General features: G+C 42.7%; 1 protein-coding gene across 1 annotated transcript in view; it reads left to right on the top strand.

The window, feature by feature from the left end:
- The window catches only part of LOC135057364 (waprin-Phi1-like), a 97,088-nt gene extending 74,006 nt beyond the window's left edge, over positions 1 to 23,082 (top strand). The window contains exons 2-4 of the mRNA XM_063963252.1: positions 19,622 to 19,810; positions 22,627 to 22,748; positions 23,068 to 23,082. Of these exons, the coding sequence (XP_063819322.1) occupies positions 19,622 to 19,810; positions 22,627 to 22,748; positions 23,068 to 23,082 (326 nt within the window). The remainder of the gene's footprint in view (positions 1 to 19,621; positions 19,811 to 22,626; positions 22,749 to 23,067) is intronic.
- Positions 23,083 to 24,641: the final 1,559 nt, after the last annotated feature.

Here is a 24,641-nt window from a genome sequence, read left to right as displayed (position 1 = left end):
TCATTAAAGAACTAGGTAACGCCGCCGAACCCACTAACAAAGATTGGCGGACAGTACTGCGGGAATGTTTGCCCTCTAGTATTGACCCTGCGAAATTAATTACTGATTGTAAGTTAGACGCAGAAGTACCTCTCACTGAAGAGTACAATCAGGAAAATGTTAAACAGATCAACCAGCAATTAGGAGTATATTTCCCAACTTTTGTCAAGTGGAACAAAATTTTCTCCATAAGACAAAAAGAAGGTGAAACTGCTTCTGATTATTTCCATCGAGCATTAGAGGTAATGGCTAGATCTACTGGGATCGCGGACATTGAGGAAAGTGTACATCATAGAGAGGTAGCGGTGTCCGTATTAATGGAAGGTTTAAAAGAAGTGTTGAGAACAAGGGTACAGACCACTCAACCTAAATGGAGAGGTATCTCGGTGGCTGCATTAAGAGAGTCCGCTGTTAAGCACGATCGGAACATCAGTTTACACAGGGAGTCACAGGGGGGTAAGCTGATGACAAGAAGTATAAAAGTCCTGACAACGAAACCACATCAGCCTAAACCCCAGACCCCTGTTGGTAAGTCGCATGTGGTAAGATGTTATAACTGCCAGAGGGAAGGACATTATGCACGGAGTTGCAGATTTAGAGACCCACATAAGGTATATAGATCTCCTAGACAAGAACACGAGCAAAGTTATGACACACGTAATTGTAATCAGGTATCATATAGGAAAAATTTTGGGCTGCACCTATAGTCTGCAGCCAGTGAAGTTGATTGTTAGCCTTGATAGTAAGCCTGAGGTTACTGTCGGTGTAATTGGTAGGTCATTCCTTGTAGACACAAGGGCGGCCAGGTAAACCCTGTGATTTATCTTTAAATGTTTCCTCTTCACCTCTGACGTTCACCAGCAGAACTACAGCTCAAACGACACATATCTACTTGGTCTTTTCAGAGGTCTACCCAACCCCAGTATATCTTACCAGCATCATTGTGCCTGGCCACACACAGAGGGTGGAAATACTTGTGGGGGAGACTGTGCAGAGATACCGATAGACATGTTGGTGTGACAGCCTGATGGTGAACGGAAATCTGACAATTTTTCTCTTTTTCTATTGTTCTCTCTCTTTTTGTTCTTTCATGTTTTACGGATGGTATGTCATACAACAGTTAAACAAATGGTAATGCAAGATTTATGCTCCTTACAGAAAGATCGCTGATTCGGAAAGAATATAGTATCACTGGAGTGTTCGTTTTGGGAAGACTGAGAGGCAGCACTGTTGAGACGGCATCTGAGCAAGAAGAACAACAAGACTAGAGACGGATTATCGTAACAATTTTCTTTCCCTCCTAAGTATTTTCTTTTCCCCCATTACAACTCTTTCTTTCTCCTCCTGCAAGATGGACTTGCCCCAAGAGACTGCATTCCGTGTTTTCCTGTTGACCCTGTTGTTGACTAGAGCAGTCTGTTTCGGTGAGAGTACCAGAGAGGTCGAGAGAGGATCTGGAATGGGTTCTGGTGACAAGGATGGATTCGTAGAATTCCAAGAGCAACACAATCACCGAGCAAAGGCGAGTATCAGAAAACGATCTGGTAGCCATGACACTAAGAGACATTGCGAAGGATTGTTAACTGAAGAGAATTGTATCTGTAGGAATTGTGAAAACATAGTTGAGAACGGGTGCATCCAGAGATGTCAGTCCAGCCTTAATATCAACATGGACCGTCATCCATTGAGTGACTATCACTCATTAGTGGGTAAGGTTTTAAACCAAACGGAATGCTGGGTGTGCTCACAAGTACCTCAAGGTCAGAGAAAGTCAGGACTAGTGCCATACGCTTTAACGATAGATGAGGTACTTGAATTAAGGGGTGGGAGACCGGTGGACAAGAAATTTAATATTTCTAAGCCTCCTAGTTTGAAGCTCCACCAATATCATGTGGATAGGTCCTTAATATGTTTTAACATTTCCAATCCCCGAAAGCCGGGAAATTGGGAAGTGACATGGAACAACCAAACCATTACATTCTCACACAGAGCCGATAGAATGCCCATAGACTCAGAGCTTATACGCCAAATAGCCAACGGTGGGAGATATTTTCAATATAGGTACACTCTAGGAAGTAGGACCATGCGAGTTGGAGAAATATCACCAGGATACTGTGCGCATATCATACAGCCTGATACGTGTACTAGACAAATGAGAGAGTTAGGGATAGGATTTTTCACCTGGAAGGTTTGTAATATGGTGATGTCATATTCTGTCCCATATGTCCTCTCCGATGATGCATATTTCATATGTGGGAGGAAGGCGTATAAGTGGCTTGCCCCAAACTCAGAGGGATTGTGTTACATTGGAAGAGTGTTGCCAGAAGTAATGACCATTACCCATGATAAAATGAAAGACGTTCACCGCAATGCTCAAGCTCCTTACACTCACACTCATTACGAACACATTGTTAAGAGACACCTTATAGATAGGACAGAGCATGTAGCCTCTGATTTGATCCACGAATCCACCGGGATTCAATTCCTACTTGCGTTAGATATCACCCGTACCGCCAGAGGAGTTGTAAATTTTAGGTATATAACTGCGCTAGCGAACCTGATAGACAATATCACCGAGATGTATGATGACACCTTCAGGTATACTGGGAGAGAATTGCAAGCTTACAAAACGGAACTAATCCAGCACAGGATGGTTCTCAATTACATCACAGCGGTGACAGGCGGGTATTGTGTCACCCTAGCAACTCAGTATGGTGTGAAGTGCTGTACATATATCACAAACAGCACTGATGACCCAACCGAGGTCATAGATCAAAAGATGGACGATATCTTGCAATTGAAGTGGGAGTTCCGAAGGAGACACAACCTTACCCTTACTGCTGTGAGTAATGAACTGACCGGCTGGGTATCATGGTTGAACCCACGCAATTGGTTCTCAGGTTTAGGAGAATGGGCTCAAAATGTTATCGTTAATGTAGGGAAATTACTCTTATGTATCCTAGGAGTTGTCATAATGATTGGTTTGATATTCAGATGTGTTCGGATTTTAATAAATTGCAAGCGCAGTACCAAATTGATGAGTTTGAGGAGCGAGGGCATTGTTACAACAACTGGTTTCATTTATGACCCATCAATCGAGACAATGCTGTGATAAGACGTGATTCCACGGTACGTTACTTTCACCCGTTTCTCCTTTGTTTTTCTCCAAGGTAAAAAGACATCCACTCGGAAGAAGATTTTGATGACCTTTTATACAGACCATTGATGAACTTTTTCACAGACATTTGATGAACTTTTAGAGACTTTAACTTTCTATGGACACTTGAAAAACTTTGCTTGCCACTTACAGCAAAGATACAGCAACCCGGACAAGACATCAACAAGACATCAACAAGACATCCAAGGACAATCACATACATTATCATATGAATGCATTTATAATGCATGTTTCTTATCTTCATCTCTACGATCTTCAGGTAGTGACACACATAGTCGACAGGTAATATAGGTACATATATTAGCACTCACATATTTTTCCCATTCATGTATCATCAACTAATGTGCACCCCATTTGTTGGAACTGAAAGCTGAAAAGAGCTCGGTAGAGTTTGTTAGCCCACTTACAGACCCTTGATACGGGATAAGAAGGATTCAATGTATACTTCGCAATACCTCAAAGCTTGTACGGCACGATGATACATGACCCCTCAGACATGAATTTCATACATACATGCTTTTACTATCCCACTAGGTCATACATTTCCCACCTGCTCCTCTCCTCCCTACACCCAATCATATATAGGTATTTCACGGTATTATATATTTTTCTGCTTAAGTTGTTTAGATAAGTGGCAGTTATTGTTGACTGCCAAAGGGTGGACTGTCAAAGTCGAAAAATATCATGATGCATATGCCTTGTACTAACCCCTTATGCACATGCCCGCTGCGCGTGCACACACTCTGCCGTGCGTGCACATATCCGCAATTTGCGTAAGATCGCTCCAGCGATCACGCGCGTGGTATGCGCATTTACGATAGAGTTTGTAAGCGTCTAGCGTGCGACTCGATCGTAGCATATTTAACCCATATAGTGTGTTTTGTAGTAAATATTCCCCTAGACAATGTCAGCAAGTATGTTTAGTTTAAAATGTTCCTGGACAGAGAGATTCCTCTTTACAAGATAGGAAGGGTCAGACAAAGGTTGAAAGGTGGTGTCTAGTATCCAGCTGTAGGATATTTTAAGGGTAACATTTCGGTGTTGGTTAGGAAAGGATCGCTCGCTCCTGCGTATAGTTATGTACAAATGTAGTTTATGAACATTAACTGTATTTGCTGTAAATTACACATGCGGCGGGAATCCTGAGGATACCTCCCACCAGAGCAGTTGGAGAAAGACACAGCCCACCTGTTCAAATCCACCTATGACCTTTGCTATAATGTGGAGACACATTCCTATGTCCAATGAACAATGAGATTATAGGGACCATTGTATTGTGAATGTATGTGGTGTATATAAAGACCACCATTGCCTGGCCAGACACTCACTCTCTCAGAAGGCTTTCTCTCTGAATGCTGAAGGCTGGATCCAGGATGCGCTTGCGAATCATCCCCACATATGTATATTTCTCTGTAGCCATTTTGTTATCCATTTTGTCCGCCATTTGTTCCCATTGTGTTCTCATTCTGTTCGCTCTTGTTTGCGATTGTTCGCTATTGTATGTATTATTCTCTGTTATTCTGTTTAGATTTCCCTGTTAGTTTGTAGTGTATAACTTGTATTGTGTTTCCCTTTTTCTCTAAACCATCCACGGCGGTGTTAGAGCTGCTGTGGTTTTTAAATCCAAACCAGGTCTTGTGTTTTCACTGTTTACTGCAAAGGGCTTTTCTTAGCGTCTCAATTGCTCAAACAGCATACACCTTGTTAAGGTTTCTAATCGTTACATCATTACAGTACTTGGTTATTAAGGTTCAGAGTATAAGTATATTCTCACTGTGTTTTATTAGCAAGGTTTGAAGGTTATCCACTGTGTGTGCGCCCGCTGTGTGTAATCCGTACACTCAGCGCAGCGTGTGTATGCCAAGTGCGTACCACGTGCAGGACTCTGTACGCAAATAGCGTACAAAGTGCGTAGCACGTGCACGTGGTCTAGCGGCCATAACGGCTCCACGGTATTAGTATATAGCTTCATGTTTAAAGGTAATATTTGACTTTATCAATATATACACTGTATATATAAATACTAACACTAATGGTAATGTATGGATGCATGTATTACAGAATATTTATATAGAATTTATAAGACACAGTGCTGTGTCTGTCACTCACAATCACAGTCTTCAGCTCAAAGTGTCGCAGCCTAGCTACCAACAAGGCGACCAGCTCTGCTGCTGATTCTTACAACTGAGCTGAGTTGCGCCACTTCTTAAACCCATCGGCGACGCCCATCCAGCTGCATGCCTATCTCTCCCAGTACCTGCCCACGCGGAGCTTGCTGATTCTGAAGAGTCTAGAGCCAACTGCATCATCTCGTAAAAAATACTGGCAGCGACGCGGCTGCTGGAAGTGGCTGTGAGGGATGTCCACGACAAGGGACAAACAGCCAGGTGACACACACATACATCCCCCCTCTCAGCGGCCCGAAACGCTGCTCGCACACCCCGCCCACTGATTTATAATTTTTTTTAAACATTCCCACCAGCAAAAATGGCTACTAGTGTGCTCTGGCCTGGGCCCCCTGGCATGCCTGGGCCCGGATAATCTGTACCCCCTACCCCCCTCTCTCCCGACACCACTGCATATAAAGCAAATGTACACATAAGAGACATCATTTATTAATATACTTATACAATTACAGAAATTTCTATCTCTGTGGCATGCCCAGTTATCACTATAACTCGGTCATAGCATGGGGTAGCATATTTCATCATCCGTAGATCAATAATGCAGCGAGACATCTAGCCAATGTATTGCTGAAGTTTTATTGGGCTTTTAATAAAGTTGCAGATTAAGGAATATAGGGGGTCATTCTGACCTGATCACTCACTGCAGTTCATCGCAGTGCAGCAATCAGGTCAGAAATGCGCATACGCCGCAGTGCGCCAGTGCATGGCTGACAGCCAACGTCTGTTGTTGCCTAATGATCGCGCCTGCCTGATTGACAGGCAGAGGCAGTCACTGGGCTGTCGGAGGGCGTGGCCGGACCATGCGGGGGGCAGACTGCAGTGGCTGCGTGATGTCACACGCAGCTGCTGCGACCCGGGCAGAGACGAGTAGCTCCCAGCCAGCACGCAAAAGCTGCGCTGGCCGGGGGCTACTCCTGAAGTGCAAGAGCATCGCTGCTGTGCGATGCTTTTGCACTTCTGCGACGGGGCAGGGACTGACATGCGGGGCGGGCTAGCCCTGTGCTGGGCGTCCCCCCGCATGTCAGTGTGCCTGATCATAGATGTGCTGAATTCAGCACAGCTGCGATCAAGTCTGAATCACCCCCATAGAAAAAGAGGTTGGAAAGCAGAGCTGTGGTGTATACTGTATACACACAGAGCTGGGGTTTATTTGTGATCTGTGAATTCAGCAAAGAAATCACGTATTTTACTGAATATAAAGCATTGTGCCCTAGATTGCACATAGAAACTAGCATGTATCAGTTTACATGCAGTAACAATCATACAGCTGATCTTTTGGCATGTTTCTTATTTCTTGCACCTCCTAACTGCCCATAAGGCACCTGGATATTGGCCCTCATTCCGAGTTGATCGCTCGCTAGCTGCTTTTAGCAGCATTGCACACGCTAGGCCGCCGCCCTCTGGGAGTGTATCTTAGCGGGTGTGGTTCGTTTTATCGACAGTGTCTAGGTCGACAATGTTTAAGTCGACCACTATAGGTCGACAGTCACTAGGTCGACATGGATGGAAGGTCGACAGGGTTTCTAGGTCGACATGTGCTAGGTCGACAGGTCTAAAGGTCGACATGAGGAATTTTTTTTTGTATCGTTTTCTTCGTAAAGTGACCGGGATCCCAAATTAGTGCACCGCGTCCCCTCGCATGGCTCGCTTCGCTCGCCATGCTTCGGGCATGGTGCCTTCGCTCCGCTGCCGCTTCGCTCGGCACACTTTACCGTTCCAGTCGTAGTCCACATGGATCGTTAAGTATAAAAAAAATCCCCCAAAAAATGTGAAAAACTCATGTCGACCTTTAGACCTGTCGACCTAGCACATGTCGACCTAGAAACCCTGTCGACCTTCCATCCATGTCGACCTAGTGACTGTCGACCTATAGTGGTCGACCTAAACATTGTCGACCTAGACACTGTCGATCTTCAGACCGGATCCCATCTTAGCTTAGCAGAATTGCGAACGAAAGATTAGCAATTCTGCTATTAAATATTTCCCTGCAGTTTCTGAGTAGCTCCAGACCTACTCCTAGATTGCGATCACCTCTGTCCGTTTAGTTCCTGGTTTGACGTCACAAACACGCCCTGCGTTCGGCCAGCCACTCCCCCGTTTCCCCAGGCACGCTTGCGTTTTTACCTGACACGCCTGCGTTTTTTAGCACACTCCCGGAAAACGCCAAGTTACCACCCAGAAACACCCACTTCCTGTCAATCACTCACCGATCAGCAGTGCGACTGAAAAGCGTCGCTCGGACCTGTGTAAAATTGCATAATTTTGAGTAAAAGTACTTTGCACGTGCGCACTGCGGTCCATGCGCATGCGCAGAAATGCCGATTTTTGCCTGATCGCTGTATAGCAAAAAACTGCAACGAACGAACAACTCGGAATGACCACCATTGTTACTTCTTCCAGTGCTCAGGTGCTCAGTCCAATCCATGTATATTGTATTCTGCTGCCCTTAAGACTCGAGAACCTTTTACATAAGGTTTTATACCTCGTCTTGGTCGTCTTCCACCATTGATGGCTTTTGCATGCTGATGATGTGAACTGGCTGCTGGTTTTACAATCTTCTCTTCCTTGACGGCATTGGAAATTGAGTTATTATTGGAAATTGCATTAGTGGAATCCTCTGCAAGGTTTATGGCTGGTGAATTAGTAGAGAGAGCTGGTGCTTCACTCTCCTCACTGGAAGAAGAATCTTTTTTCTAAAGTACTGATGCATTATTCTGAATAAAGATGGGGTTTTTCTTTATGTTAAGGGAAAGCTGGGGCTCATCCCATTGTGCTCTCTGGGTACCCTGGATTTCCAACACTGGTAAAGCATTTCCTATGAGATAAGAAGGAAACAAAGAAAAATATTAAGTTAATGATAAGAGGGAATTTGTATGCTGGGGGAGTGGTGGGGCAGCTATGTTAGATCAGGTGCGATCATCTCCACACCATACATCACTCTCTCCCTAGCACAGTACACAGTGTGTGCTGCGTTGGGGGAGAGAGGCTGCTGAAGCAGCACCAGTCAGTCCTCTCTGCCTGCCTGACTATCTCAACGGAGATTGTGGGGGGTATCTGGACCTGGGCCCCTTAAACAGGCCCAGGTAAAGAGTACGCCCCCTCCCTCCCTTGGCGCCACTGGGTGATGTGGTTGTAAACTGGAGAAACATGACCAGTGTCCAAATGGAGCATGTAGGACCCACTGGGTAGGTGTGGTCATCCACTGGTGGGACGTGGGCAATGTCACAATGGAGCATGTAAGACCCACTAGGAAGGTGTGGTCATCCACTGTAGAGGCATGGCTACTGTCAGAATAGAGCATAAAGGGCCTAGTGGGAAACAAATGGTAGAGGATCACAAAATAACAGCTCACTGCTAAAGGGGAAGTGTTTGTCCTGTGCAGGAGTCAAGATCAGTCCATGCAGTGTGAGGTTAATGTTTAATAAAAATGCACACAATGCTGGAAAGATTTTAAATTGCTAGAAATACTTTAATTTTCTGGGGGGAAAAAACTTGCTGCCTTTCCTTTTTTACCCTTAATAAAAAAATTGCAAACCTCAGCTATTTGACACCTTTTAAGAACCTCTGTACTTTCCTTATGGCCACTAACAGCATTCTGTATGGTCCTGCTATCTAGGCCTACTGGACCATCCACTCCACTTAGGAAATGGACACATTCTGTTGGCAGTAAAGGCCTTGCAAAAGACTTGCCTACTCTTCTGGGCGTGGGGGAGATTCAATAGCGAGAATAATCAAGTATTAATTTCACTTCTTGTGTAAACGTCAGTGAGAAATTATTTATATTTGCATGTGGATTCTTGGCTAAGGAAAGTTTATCTAATTATTAGACATGTGCGGCGGACACTTTTTGGGTTTTGGTTTTGGATCTGGATCTCTATTCGCGTCTTGGATCTGGATTGGTTTTGCCAAAACCACCCTTTTGGGTTTTAGTTTTGGTTTTGGATCTGGATTAAAAACAAAACATAAAAACAGCTAAAATCATAGAATTTGGGGGTATTTTTTATCCTATGGTATTATTAACCTCAATAACATTCATTTCCACTCATTTCCAGTCTATTCTGAACACCTCACACCTCACAATATTCTTTGTCAAATCAAAAGGTAGCACCGAGGTAGCTGGATTACCAAATTAAGCGAACAAGTGGGCGGCACAAACACGTGGACCATCTAGGAGTGGCACTGCATGGCAGACAGGCTGTATTAAAAACTAGGCCCCAAAGAGCACATAATGCAAAGAAAAAAACAGTGCGCTTGTGTCCTTGGGCCCTCCCACCAACCCTTATGTTGTTTAAACAGGATGTGCACAGTTTAATAAACCCATCATTTCAGCGACAGGTGGTCCCCCTGGAAAAAGCTTGCCAAGTTCTCCAAATCATAGCTAGCTACAAACATACCACCGCCTTCTTTGATGACTTTTCACATTATGAGAAAAGGCAAGAGGAAGAGGATAGTGTCAAGAAGATGATTAAAAGTTAGAGAGGCACACGCAATCAGGAACAACACACAGGCTTTCACCTCCACTCCTATATTGGTGTGGAACAGAAAGATCTTCAACCAAGCAAATATATAATTACCCCATTACTGAACAAACTGAAAAACTAGGGGCCAAAGCCTCCAAAATTTGTACCCCCATCTCCATTTTCAGGATTACGATAATCTCGGATTTAATGCTGTGATGCAAATAAACTGGTGTATACCACAGAATCAAGATTGGATATTTTCCGCTCCACGGAGTCTGAAGACTTATTTTGTGAAAATCTTATGGGTTTCTTTTTTCCTTTTTCTTATTGCAATTTTATTTACAGATTTTGTGGCAGATGCCTTATTTTCATTTTTCACAGTTCCCAGTTACACACATGTGAGCATACCTGTGTGTCCCAGTTATACGCATGTGAGCATGCCTGTGTGTCTTGTTTATTTTATTCATATTTTATTTTTAAATAAATCAGCCCCTTAGATGTTTTAGCAGCCCCTCCTGAGCCTCCACAGCAGCCCCGGATGGGGCACGTTGAGTTTGGGTGGGTTCGGTACAATACTAAGCAGGACTGTGCAGTGAAATTTTAGTTATTCAGCCCCTGCCCTAGTGGAGCTTACCACTCTACAGTCAAAAATAATTTCATACTATAAATAGGACTGTGGGAGGAAGCAATGCTAACCTCTGTGCCCACAGCATACCTCAGCCTGGCAAACCAGATATTTTCCTGGCTGTAGGACACCATGAGACTACATACTGGCCTTATTCAGTAACTGTTTGTGCCTCACAGGAGCTCCTGGCCCATCTAGTGCTGCAGTGCAATAGAAAGCTGATGCATTGCAAGGTCACTGAAACTCTGTTATTCTAACACTGTTAGGTCTTGCGATAACCCTACGCAGCCCTTAGGAAAAGAACCCTGTACAACAAATGCGCATCTTGTAAATAAATAATCCCAAAATGTGGAACATTAATAATAAATCAAAATTAAAGTTGACTAATTTGAGCCATTCATTTGAGTGAAATAATTGAGAAGAACCTCTCTCTAATGCTCCGGCAGAAAATCTCTCTTTTACCTTTCCGGCAGTTGTGCTGGATTACGATTCTGTCTCTTCTGAGTTGACTTACTTTGGCCAGCACTAGCTGGAGATTTACACAGCACAGCAGAAAGGCAACAGCACCCCTGGACTTGAACGGCAGTGGGGTAGCACCCTTGGACTGATAGGGCACAGGGGCAGCAACCCATATAGGGCAGCACCCCTGGACTGAAATTGTAGAGGGACAGCACCCTTGGAATGATGTGGCAAAGAAAAGACATGCAAGATGGAATTGTACTTGGGACCTCCCACCCACACAGCAGTACCCATGGACTTATACGGCAGTACCCCTGGCCTTGTAAGGTAGTGTCAGACAGGATGGCACTTTAAAAAACTAGTCCCCAAACAGCATATGATGCAAAGAAGAAAAAAAGATGCAAGATGGAAATGTCCTTGGGTCCTCCCACCCACCCTTATATTGTATAAACAGGACATGCACACTTTAACAAACCAATCATTTCAGCAACAGGGTCTGCCACATGACTGTGGCTGAAATGATTGGCTTGTTTGGGCCCCACCAAAAAAGAAGCAATTAATCTCTCATTGCACAAACTGGCTCTACAGAGGCAAGATGTCGTCCTCATCCCCAGATTCCCCACCCCCCACACACACACACACACACACACACTTCCGTGTTTATATCCTTACCCTCATCCTCCCAGAGAAATAATATTCAAACAAACCACATCATTTAATTGTCAGTGGACTGCTTACGCTATTACCCAAAGTTTCTGAACTTGACAATGACTTATGATGAATACGCTGTAGGTGACGTATAAGGGAGGATGTTTCTAGGTGGTTAACGTCCTTACACCTACTTATTATGGATTGACAAAGGCAACACATGGCTTGACACCTGTTGTCCGGATTTGTGGAGAAATAATTCCACACCAAATGTGGCTTTTTTGGAACTTTGCCAATGCATGACAATGGGCTTTTTCATCCCATGGACTACAACTGTCTCCACTGGTGCCTTATTCAAACAAACCACATCACCATCAGAATCAATCCTCATCATCAACTTCCTCCTCAGTACCAGCTACACCAATATCCTCCTTATCCTGGTTTAACTCTACAAGACATCCTCAATCTCAATATCAACAACTGAACTGGCGGTGCTCCTTTCAGCACTTGCAGAGGGTGTGCAAAGGGTGGTAGGATTGTGTTGTGAAGGTCAGGCCTAGACATCGCAACCACGGTCTTGGACCCTCCTTGGAGATTTGTGATATCTCTGAACGCACAATTGTTTTTTCCTGTGCTTTAACAAGCTTTATTTTTTTAATTTTTCGAGAGGGAGGAAGGCTTCCATCTTCATGAGAAGCTGATCTACCAGTCATGAATATAGACCAAGGCCTTAGATTTTCCTTGCCACTTCGTGTCATGAATGGCATATTGTCAATTTTATGTTTCTTTACAGGTGTTTTTTTTTTTTTTTGGTTCTTAATTTTTGATTCTTGGATTTTATATGCCCTCTATGACATTGGGCATTGGCCTTAACAGATAGCGTTGATGGAATTGCATCATCAATGTCATGACTGGTGGCAGCAGCAGCTTCAGCACTAGTACTAGGAACTGAAAGTGGTTCCTGATCTTTCACTATTTTTACTCCAAATTTTTGTACCTCTTTATTATTACACCACACAGAACAGTGCCCCTTTATTTTCACAGCACCCTTGAATTTTTACAGCATACAAGACAGGGCCAGTGTACATTTATTTTCACAGCATCCCTGTACTTTTACAGCATACAGGACAGTGCCAGCACCCCTGTATTTTAACAACACCCCTGTAATTTTACAGCATATAAGACAAGTCCAGCACCCCTTTATATTCACAACAGCCCTGTATTTTTACAGCATGCAGGACAGGGCCACTGTACATTTATTTTCACAGCACCCCTGTATTTTTACAGCATACAGGGCAGTACCAGCACCCAGTATTTTTACAACATACAGGACAGGGCAAGTGAACAATTATTTTAACAACAGCACCCCTGTATTTTACAGCATACAAGACAGGGCCAGTCTACATTTATTTTAACAACAGCACCCCTGTATTTTTACAGCATACAGGACAGTGCCAGTGTACATTTATTTTAACAACAGCACCCCTGATTTTTTACAGCATACAGGACAGGGGCAGTGTATTTTTATTTTAACAACAGCACCACTGTATTTTTACAGCATACAAGACAGTGCCAGTGTACATTTATTTTAACAGCACCCCTGAATTTTTACAGCATACAGGACAGGGCCAGTGTACTTTTATTTTAACAACAGCACTACTGTATTTTACAGCATACAAGACAGTGCCAGTGTACATTTATTTTAACAACAGCACCCCTGAATTTTTACAGCATACAAGACAGGGCCAGTGTACATTTATTTTTACTGCACCCCTGAATTTTTACAGCATACAAGACAGGGCCAGTGTACATTTATTTTCACTGCACCCCTGAATTTTTACAGCATATAAGACAAGGCCAGCACCCCTTTATATTCACAACAGCCCTGTATTTTACAGCATACAGGACAGGGCCACTGTACAATTATTTTCACAGCACACCTGTATTTTTACAGCATACAGGACAGTACCAGCACCCAGTATTTTCACAGCATACAGGACAGGGACAGTGAACTTTTATTTTAACAACAGCACCCCAGTATTTTTACAGCATACAAGACAGGGCCAGTCTACATTTATTTTAACAACAGCACCCTGTATTTTTACAGCATACAGGACAGTGCCAGTGTACATTTATTTTAACAACAGCACCCCTGAATTTTTACAGCATACAGGACAGGGGCAGTGTACTTTTATTTTAACAACAGCACCACTGTATTTTTACAGCATACAAGACAGTGCCAGTGTACATTTCTTTTAACAACAGCACCCCTGAAGTTTTACAGCATACAAGGAAGGGCCGGTGTACATTTATTTTCAATGCACCTCTGAATTTTTACAGCACACAAGACAGGGCCAGTGTACATTTATTTTTACTGCACCCCTGAATTTTTACAGCATACAAGACAGGGCCAGTGTACATTTATTTTCACTGCACCCCTGAATTTTTACAGCATATAAGACAAGGCCAGCACATTTTTATATTCACAACAGCCCTGTATTTTTACAGCATACAGGACAGGGCCACTGTACAATTATTTTCACAGCACCCCTGTATTTTTACAGCATACAGGACAGTACCAGCACCCATAATTTTTACAGCATACAGGACAGGGCCAGTGAACTTTTATTTTAACAACAGCAACCCTGTATTTTTACAGCATACAAGACAGGGCCAGTCTACATTTATTTTAACAACAGCACCCTTGTATTTTTACAACATACAGGACAGTGCCAGTGTACATTTATTTTAACAACAGCACCCCTGCATTTTTACAGCATACAGGACAGGGGCAGTGTACTTTTATTTTAACAACAGCACCACTGTATTTTTACAGCATACAAGACAGTGCCAGTGTACATTTCTTTTAACAACAGCACCCCTGAATTTTTACAGCATACAGGACAGGGACAGTGTACTTTTATTTTAACAACAGCACCACTATTTTTACAGCATACAGGAGAGGGCCAGTGTAATTTTATTTTAATAACAGCACACCTGAATTTTTACAGCATACAAGACAGGGCCAGTGTACATTTATTTTCACTGCACCTCTAAATTTTTACAGCACACAAGACAGGGCCAGTGTACATTTATTTTTACTGCACCCCTGAATTTTTACAGCATACAAGACAGGACCAGTGTACATTTATTTTCACTGCACCCCTGAATTTTTACAGCATACAAGACAGGGCCAGTGTACATTTCTTTTAACTGAACCCCTTACATTTTTACAGCATACAAGACAGGGCCAGTGTACATTTATTTTAACTGCACCCCTGAATTTTTACAGCATACAAGAGAGGGCCAGTGTACATTTATTTTCACTGCACCCCTACATTTTTACAGCATACAGGACAGGGGCAGTGTACTTTTATTATAACAACAGCACCACTGTATGTTTACAGCAGACAGGAGAGGGCCAGTGTAATTTTATTTTAATAACAGCATCCCTGAATTTTTACAGCATACAAGACAGGGCCAGTGTACATTTATTTTCACTGCACCTCTGAATTTTTAAAGCACACAAGACAGGGCCAGTGTACATTTATTTTTACTGCACCCCTGAATTTTTACAGCATACAAGACAGGGCCAGTGTACATTTATTTTCACTGCACCCCTGAATTTTTACAGCATACAAGACAGGGCCAGTGTACATTTATTTTCACTGCACCCCTGAATTTTTACAGGATACAAGACAGGGCCAGTGTACATTTATTTTAACTGCACCCCTGAATTTTTACAGCATACAAGAGAGGGCCAGTGTACATTTATTTTCACTGCACCCCTAAATTTTTACAGCATTCAAGACAGGACCAGCACACCATTATTTGCACAGCATACAGGAGGACAGTGCCCCTGTACAGTACAGTTATAGCCAGGATAGCAACACCCATGTACAGCTTCAGCACCCCTAACAGTACATGAAACACCAGTGACAGCCAGGACAGCACTTCTAACATCACAGGGATACCACAGAGAGGACAACACCCCTAGAGAGCACACACAGACCCCACCTGATGCCACCACCCACAGAGAGAGACAGAGGTCTGCAGTGTCGGACTGGAGCATGAAGGGTCCACCGGGGGTATGCAGTGGTAGAGGCCCATGATTAGAGGTTTGGCCAGCCTCCAAAGGGGGTGTGGCCAGCCTCCACAGAGGTTTGGCTAACCATTATAGAGTACCTGGTCTGGACTCCTTGATAATCTATATAGTAATTAATGCTAGTGCATGCATGATAATGTGCCATATTAATGACAGCAATGTACTGTAGAGAATACATCATAATCCTGTGCAGTATAAGGTAACATATGTATAATACATAATTCAACTGCACAGTCTAAAACCTGATCCCTAGAAGAGGAGAGCCCCCCAGGCAGTGGGGCCTACTGGTGGTTTCCCCTGTACCCCTGTGGGCCAGTCCGAGCCTAGAAGTCTGTCTCTCTCACTCTCCAAGTACGGGGTAAAAATGGCGGCAATGCATGGCTCTTTATATGGAATCCAAAACCCGTGCAAATCCTACAGCGGGATGATGACATTTTGCTTTGTTCTGGGATCCGAGTCTGGCGGGAAGTCCAGAGCCGGACTTGATTCCCAGCTTAGATCAGGCGTTGGAGAAGTTGGAGGGGTTCAGTTCTCTGGGAACCGAACTCGTTCATCTCTACTAATTATAGTAGCATATAAGCACTAGACTATGTATACTGGGTATAAAGCCCACACCGCACACCCCGCCCCTATATAATTATACTTAATCCTCCGGAGTCCTGCAGAGGCCAATTTCCCAGTGATTTGGGCATGCACAAGAGAGATGTCCACGGGAACATTAAGAAATGGGCTAAAGAGACACACAGCAGACAAGGCTATATGGCAGACACACTAGCTAGTGATCCCAGCAAATTAGACATCAAAATAACTGGTAACTGGCAACTTTTTCTCTGGTAAACACATTCACCATTCTCCATTTGTCTTCCAAATTCTAAAGACATACTGGCAGTTCGAATAGATTGTGAGGAAATAAACCCTAATGTGCATGTTGAAGAGTATATGTGCATTATCTCCCCCCCCCCCCCCCCTTTGCTTTTTCTATGGGAGTAAATCACAGCTTTGACGCAATATTCCTCAACAACCTGATCACTTATCAAAAGTCTGTGACTTTATTGCACATCTACATCACACGCCTGAATTATCAAAATCGATCTTGTCACTGCGGAGAAGATGCTCTGATAAAAACAAAATGTTTAGCCAATTACATATATAAATTTATAAAACAAGCAAAATGTAAGCTACATGCACGCAAAAGTCAGGTGACAATAGTTGTGTGTCAAGACAGCACATGTAAAAATTGTCAAAGCATATGCAACTTTTACAAATCATGTCATGATTATACTGTTAGAGGAGGCACAAATGATGGACATTGTGCAAATGGTTAGATGCAGAGTATACTGCTACTGGGCACATCCATTCTACAGTACGTCTGTTCTCCTGATCTTTATCTAAGACATGCTGGAGATGTTTCAAAGAAAAATACACTTTATTCATGTTCGATGTTCTTATCCTAGGCTGCAGGAAGAAATTAGGGAACTTATTGACCTCACTCTCTGAAAGAGAGCAGAAATGTTTTTATTACTTTCTTGTCTTCTATTTCAAACAGTTACATAAAGCGGCTAAATTTACAAACCTGAATATACTGAAATTACCACTTCTCAAAGTATTAGGGAATGTCTGAAGGCGATTAAACTTTTTAGTAAAAACGTATGGAACAATACTAAATAATTTAACACAACAGGTCATTTGCTGTCAGTGGATCCTTTACAAGATCTCAAGCAGCTATAAGCATATAATGTGGTACAGCACCCAGCTTTCTGGACTCGTGTAAGAGCTTTAGAATTGGTAACAAGTCATTAACTGGAACATGGTAGCTCATTTTATTTTAGAAGTCAAGAGATGAACACCAAAACTTGTGAACTGAAAAACTATACACTACCCACATCTCTCTCCTAAGGTTTGTCCATAATATCTATATAACGTTACATTGTCTGATGTGATAAATAGTTATGATATACTGTATGTTTTTATGTCCACTAAAGTGACTGTAATACATATTTTTAAAACTATGGGCTAGATGTAATGATGCCCGAGATCAACCATGCCTTGTAAGTGATTGCCCCGTCTAACTTTTATTAACTTTATAGTTTTTTTTCTGATTTGGTTTTCCTTAAATAACATCTTCATTATATTTTATACTACTACACTTTTGTTTGTAAATATACTGAAGAAAATAGAATATTTTTTTGAATAAAGAACATTGGGTTCAGTACATAATAATTGTTCTGGCTATAGATAGTTTCCAAGTTGAGCAAGATCATTATTTTGTGATTTTAGGTCTTATAGCCTGCAACAAAGACTTTAAAGGAACGGTAAGAATAATCCAGGTTTCAGCAGACAATATGATTCAGGAATACATTACATCATACATCACAAGACATACAGTATCAAATGATCATACAATATACAACTATATACAATGGTGAATTTATTTTCATTCATTAATATCATGTTTGCTTCTATTTTAAGACTTGTTTTACAATAGATTGATGTATTTTTGACTTGTTCTTTATAATTATTTTGTTTGACTTCCTCTGTGCGTGGGCTTGTAACAGTATATATATTATTGCCACCACACAGGCATCACCCCAGCACACTGACAGCTGCTTCCTTATTACTTTGGTCTTGAGAGTTCTATTACTTCACTTCAAAATGCTCAGAGTACTGATTTTCTCCGCACTGTTGGCTGTGACTCTATGTCATGACAGCAGCAGTGAAAGCCAGCCACTCCCCCGTTTCTCCAGCCATTGCGTTTTTACCTGGCACGCCTGAATTTTTCAGCACACTCCCTGAAAACGGCGAGTTTCCGCCCAGAAACAACCACTTCCTGTCAATCACACTACGATCACTCGAGCGATGAAAAAACGTTGCTCGAGCTTGTGTAAATCTACAAAGTTTTGTGTGAAAGTACTTAGCGCATGCGCGCTGCGTACCATGCGCATGCACATTTTTGCCATTTTTTTACTTAATCGCTGCACTGCGAAAATTGGCAGCGAGCGAACAACTCGGAATGACCACCATAGTGTGGTACAGTATTTATACAGGATTTGACAATAAATTCAAATGAATGTGTTTCCTTTCTTTCTTTCTGCCCTAATGTATGTTCATGTATACAACAGCAAAGCAGGACATATCAATAACTAAATGATAAGAGCTAATAATACAATAAGTGCCTGGTGATGGGTGTCATATATAAAGATACATGTTGTTGATCTCTTTCTGTCCACAGTTTTTAGTCTCCATTTTCCTTTCAGTAATGTTATCAGTGAACCTGTCTCCTACTCAGGGGCATATTAACAGAGGAGGAGGCCCGTGTGCAGCCTCCTCCGTCCAGGCCCCCTCCTCTGTAGCCAGAAGCACAATGGTCTGAGCACTAGTATTGAGCATGTGCAGATCTCTGGGGAAATGGAATGGCCGCCAATTTCACAGAGAAATCCTTACTGTACATAAGCACTTCATTTTTCCCAGTGATTTGTCGAGAGGTTCTGCTGCCGATGGGGGACTCTGGAGAGATGAGTATTGAAAAAATGGATGCAGGGTGTATGCTGTGAGTTCCCTGGACTCCACACACCCACCACTCTCACTGCACCCATTATAGGTACACCCCTGCTCTACCTACATACAGTGGAGGTGGACATTTCTAGGGTAGAACCATTATTCTTAGAAATGCAGTCAATCAACACATTTGTGCCCCATGCCTCAGTTATGACACTCGCCTCTAATAAATTTATGGTCCTAATGTTGTGTCAGCCCACAAAATACCTTATTCTGCTGTACTAGATGACAGGAATTCATTATAAGCCCCTCTCTCATCACCAGTTCTCATATCAGGAGGCGTGCAGGTTAATTAAAGGAATGTGTATCTAAATGAAAATATTACCAAGGAATAATGTTATTTGTACTGTATATTTGTTTTCCCAGAGCATCTTGCAGAGAAGCGAGGCCACTGCCCACCCGCGTCCAGTAACTCTTCCGTCTCAGCTTGTTCTACACCATGCACTAATGGAACTAACTGCACAATTGCAAACTGCTCATCCGACACTAACTGCACAGGAGCCCAGAAGTGCTGTAACACTAACTGTGGACTAATGTGTGTGGATCCTGTGTACAGTGAGTATTTCTAACGTATGAAGTCAATTATACTGTACAGTAAACCATTATCATTGTACCTGTGGACTCACAGCTGGTGGTGGCTGGCAACTTTCAGACTGGGGCCAAACATAAGGAGGTGGTCCCAGCATTTCTACCAGCAAACTGCACCAAAAAAAAAAAAGTTAAAGTCCCAATCTATATATTTTATTACTGACTCTGAATAGAAGCTTATAACTATTTACACCTTAAAAACAAACAATATATTAAATATATATCAACAGTTTGAGTGCAAAAACAGTGATCAACTTATACCATTTAAAAACAATAACAAATGATCATTCTCAAGTGTTTGTTTTTTATTGTCAGTGAAATAAAATCAAGCCACAGAACTGACCCCATCGACTAAAATCAGTTCCCAGATCTTACCCCCTCTTCTTTCAAATCAGTCTCCAGATTTGACAAATCCCACCTTCCTTGTTAAAAAATACAGAATCTCACCCCTCTATTCCCTCATTAAAAATACACCCAGATCTGACTTCATTCAAAATTATACCACAATTGTGATCCTCTTTCCTTATTAAAAATTAGACCCCAGATCTGACCCCCCCCCCCTTTCCCTCATAGCACAAATCTAACCCCTCCCTCAACCTGCAACTTCCCTTTCCTCACTGAAATTTAAGGACCATAACTGAAAGTGCCCTTTCAATAAAAGCCAGTCCCCAAATTTCTAAGTCCCTTCCCCCATTGAAAATAATTCACAAATCTGCAGCTCTTCAAAATTAAAAATCATGCTCTTTTCAAACCCCACCACCACCACCACCACCACCACCACCACCACAACGTACAAATAAACACCCACACACCCACAAAGACACCAGACCTCATATCAATGGGACAATCAAATCAAATGATTCATCCTGCCTTCAGGCACTCGTCGTCTTTTCTTACAGCATCATGCACTCTAATTGGTGGATAGCTCCATCCACCAATCAGTCTGTATGGAGACATCATAGCACTGTGATTTGTAACTGGCCAGAGCCATCCACCAATCATCATTGAGTGACCTAACAGCGAAGCTGTAAGTTTCATGCATATGACAAGCATATATGGCAACTGGCCAAGAGGCAGGTAGAAGATACTGTCATTCTGTTTGCATGTATGAGCACAATCAGAACGGCTGAATAGCATCCTCTGCTTGCCTCCCAGCCACCAGCCATATGCATGGAGAGAGCACCAACAGTCCCTGATCTCAGCACCAAAGCACTTTGTACATACAACAGACTACTGTACTTTTCCCCAGAGTTTGTCCATAATATAATTACACACAGGCTTGGACTGGCCCACAGGGGTACAGGGGAAACCACCGGTGGGCCTCACTGCCTGGGGCCCCACCTCCTGCTCTAAGGATCAGGTTCCAGACTGTGCACTTGAATTATACATTATACATATGTTACCTTATACTGGCCTATGGTGTATTTTCTACAGTGCATTGCTGTTATTAATCTGTTATTAATCTGGTACATTATCATGCATGCAGCAGATGAATTTACAGTATATATTTATGAAGGGGCCCAGACGTTGCACTCTCTAATGGTTAGTCAGACCAATGAGGTGGCAGGCCACACCCCCTCTGCGGACTGACCACACCCTTACACATGGGCCCCTACCACTGCATTCCCCCGGTGGGCCTACATGCCCCAGTCCGACACTGATTACACATTACAAAAGCTGGTGACATCTACAACAATCTACAGTTCTTGCGGGCGATCGCCAGACGATAACCTCACCCTGCCCCGTCATTCGCTTCCCTGCACCTTCCCCCCGTTCCCACGCCAATTTAAAAACACCCACCCCCCAGGTGTGTTTTTAAATTAAAAGCTCACCACTGAAGGGGTTAAATAAATGTGCCTGTACCCCTCAAGAATGCCAAACTAATATTGGAAAACTTTGGATTATAGAAGTCTGTTAGTGGACATAATATAACTAACTAGTGTTATTAAATTGTGTTATATCAGAGGTTCTCAAACTCGGTCCTCGGGGGCACACACAGTGCATGTTTTGCAGGTAACCCAGCAGGTGCACAGGTGTATTAATTACTCACTGACACATTTTAAAAGGTCCACAGGTGGAGCTAATTATTTCACTTGCGATTCTGTGAGGAGACCTGCAAAACATGCACTGTGTGTGCCCCCGAGGACCGAGTTTGAGAACCTCTGTGTTATATGGGTATTATAAGTATTTTTTTTTTTCAAAATCCGTAAAAATTATAGAAAGCTATTTTTTTTCAGCAAAATAAGCGCTCTCATTAAATCTGGGGTGCATAAAAATGGATATAAGTATATATTTGGGTTATTTTAAGGGATTTTAAAAAAAAGTGAAAACGGACCAAATACTCCCACCTGCAAGCCTAAAAACTCGTCCCACTCATAAAGCACCCCATTATACCTGTCCCATACCTTGTACCCCAATTTAGATCACTTTGCATTTTTTAACCCAAAAATGACATCATTATTGGCTAATTAAAAAGAATTAAAAACTTTTAAGTGCCTAATTAGTCATTGGTGAAGGGGAAGAGGGGTATCCCAGGTGTTCTGAGCCAAATCCCGACATTTTTAGTTTCAAATATGGATTTTGCACTACATAGCCCCAGTTCTAAGATGGCAAAGAGAAATCCGTGATAAACCCTGTGGAAACTTATCGCTGATAACTTATTGCCACTAACAGGAAACCGAATTATTGCAAAACTGCGATATCGTGGCTAATAGGATACCACCCTGTTAGTACAAGCATATATTGTATTTTAAATAACACTTCTTTAACTCTGTTTATGCTAGAGACAATTTGTGAGGAGGATAATGACTGCGAAGGAACACTTGTCTGCTGTAAGAAGAGCTGTGTTCCAGAGTGTGCACCTCTCAAGCCAGTGAAACCACCCAAGAAACATGGAAAAGAATGGGTATGTCCATTTACCACTTCTCTTGTACATATTATGCTTTCCACAATCAGTCTAAACTTTGTATCCATCTTAATTTTTCATTAGAAAAGAAGATAAAATTAATGATAGATCCAGGATGATCGTCCGGTTTGACAGACTACACAGCAAATGTTCATAAGATGATTATAAAGCACAAACTATTAAAATGTTGCAGAAATGCCAATTTGTGTTTGGTGTTTTATGTAGTGCTTTCTTACCACTTTCACACACACTTACTAGCAGATGATTTTTTTTTATATTAATTTTTAAATGTTAGTAAATCTGTGTTTTATCCTTGAAGCCCAACATCGATTAAGATCCATCTGAAATCGAACAACATCAGTCAAAAAATGGCCAATATCAAACTTTAGTAAATATACCCCATGGTGTTTACTTTATTCTATTGCACTAAGAGGAACCTTTTTATTCTTTTCTGTGTAAACAAACTAGAAAGGAAAACTATGGTCCTTAAAGTGGGTACACACTTGCCGATAAAGTAAACAACGTCGCTCATTTTACCCTTCCTGAGCGACGTCATTTACCATTTCGACTAGTGTATACGCTGCCCAATGACGAGCGATGTGCGGCCCCTTGGGTCGTTAACTACCCCCGCTGTCGGCCGTGCATGCAGCTCAATTTGGACTGTCATTCAAAAATTCACAACACAATCCTGGTGCCTTTATTGCCCAGAAAAAATAGCAGCTTTCCCAGGGGTAACTGGTTTATAAACCCCTCATAACCAGCGAAAATAGAAAAAAAGAACACAATAGGAAAGCACTAATTTGATCTGTTTGTAGATTTATTAGATAGTTATTACTTAAAACAAAAATTCATACCGGCCAGTAAACATAAAAATAAATCACATATATTTAAAACATCTATAGAGATAGTGACCTAAAAGACTATAATATAGCTCCACATCAAGTGTCTGTTGAGTGTCCTTAGGTGATACTTTGTATTACCTCCACTGGCAACACACTTGCTGTTTAGTGCACATAAACTATGTAGCCAATAAAACATGCACTTGAAAGGCTCCTTCCTTTATACTTAGTAATTGCCTATGGTTTATATACTGCAGTTAAATGACTTGTTATTAGATAGCTTGAACGCCACATGCGATAATTATATGCATTCCTGCATGGCCATGCAATGTATTTTTAAATAGTTCAGAGCTCTCATGCACAGATCAGAATCACAGCGTGATGGTACTCAGTGGGCAAACCTGTCACGACTCACAACAGGGTCAAATGATCATCCTCCCGGCTACAGCTCTCACTCTCAGCCTTATCTGGAGTCCATGGGTCACCTCACTTGTAATGATGTTCCTCCCGGCTGCTCATGTAGCCTCAGCCTTATCCGGAGTATGCGATCACTCCTCCTCCTCTGATCCCCGTTTGCAGTGGGGTCAATTCTCAGCCGGCCGGCTTGTAAGTGTACACCACTAGATCCCGTCAGTGGGAGAAGAAAACACAGACGCGTTTCCCCGCCTTTAGACCTCGGCGGCTTCCTCAGTGTTCACACTTGGCGCAGTCGCAGTGCGAACATTGCGCATGCGCAATTAGCGGAAACTCGCTGCGGTCCGGAGCAATCGCGGGCGCTTGAGGGGGTGTGTGGGGGTGCCGCGGATGGGGCCCGGAGGTACTGCGAGGGGGGGAGAGGCGGGTAATGCTTATCCTGCTTCTCCTCCTGTCAGCAGGTAAGCTGCTGTCCTCCCTTTGGCAGCGGCTCTCCCAGAGACTCACACAGCAGCCAGTCACTATTGTTCGCGCCGGTGTCCCAATGTGCCGCATTACAGGGAAGAAGATGTACGCAATAAACTACAGCTCCCAGCAGCCCTGAGGGGCGGAATGCTTCGGCGCTAAGGGCTGCTGGGAG

This window comes from Pseudophryne corroboree, chromosome 3 (genome assembly GCF_028390025.1).
Source record: "Pseudophryne corroboree isolate aPseCor3 chromosome 3, aPseCor3.hap2, whole genome shotgun sequence".
NCBI classification, from domain to species: domain Eukaryota; kingdom Metazoa; phylum Chordata; class Amphibia; order Anura; family Myobatrachidae; genus Pseudophryne; species Pseudophryne corroboree.
This window is presented reverse-complemented; position numbering and strand designations above follow the sequence as displayed.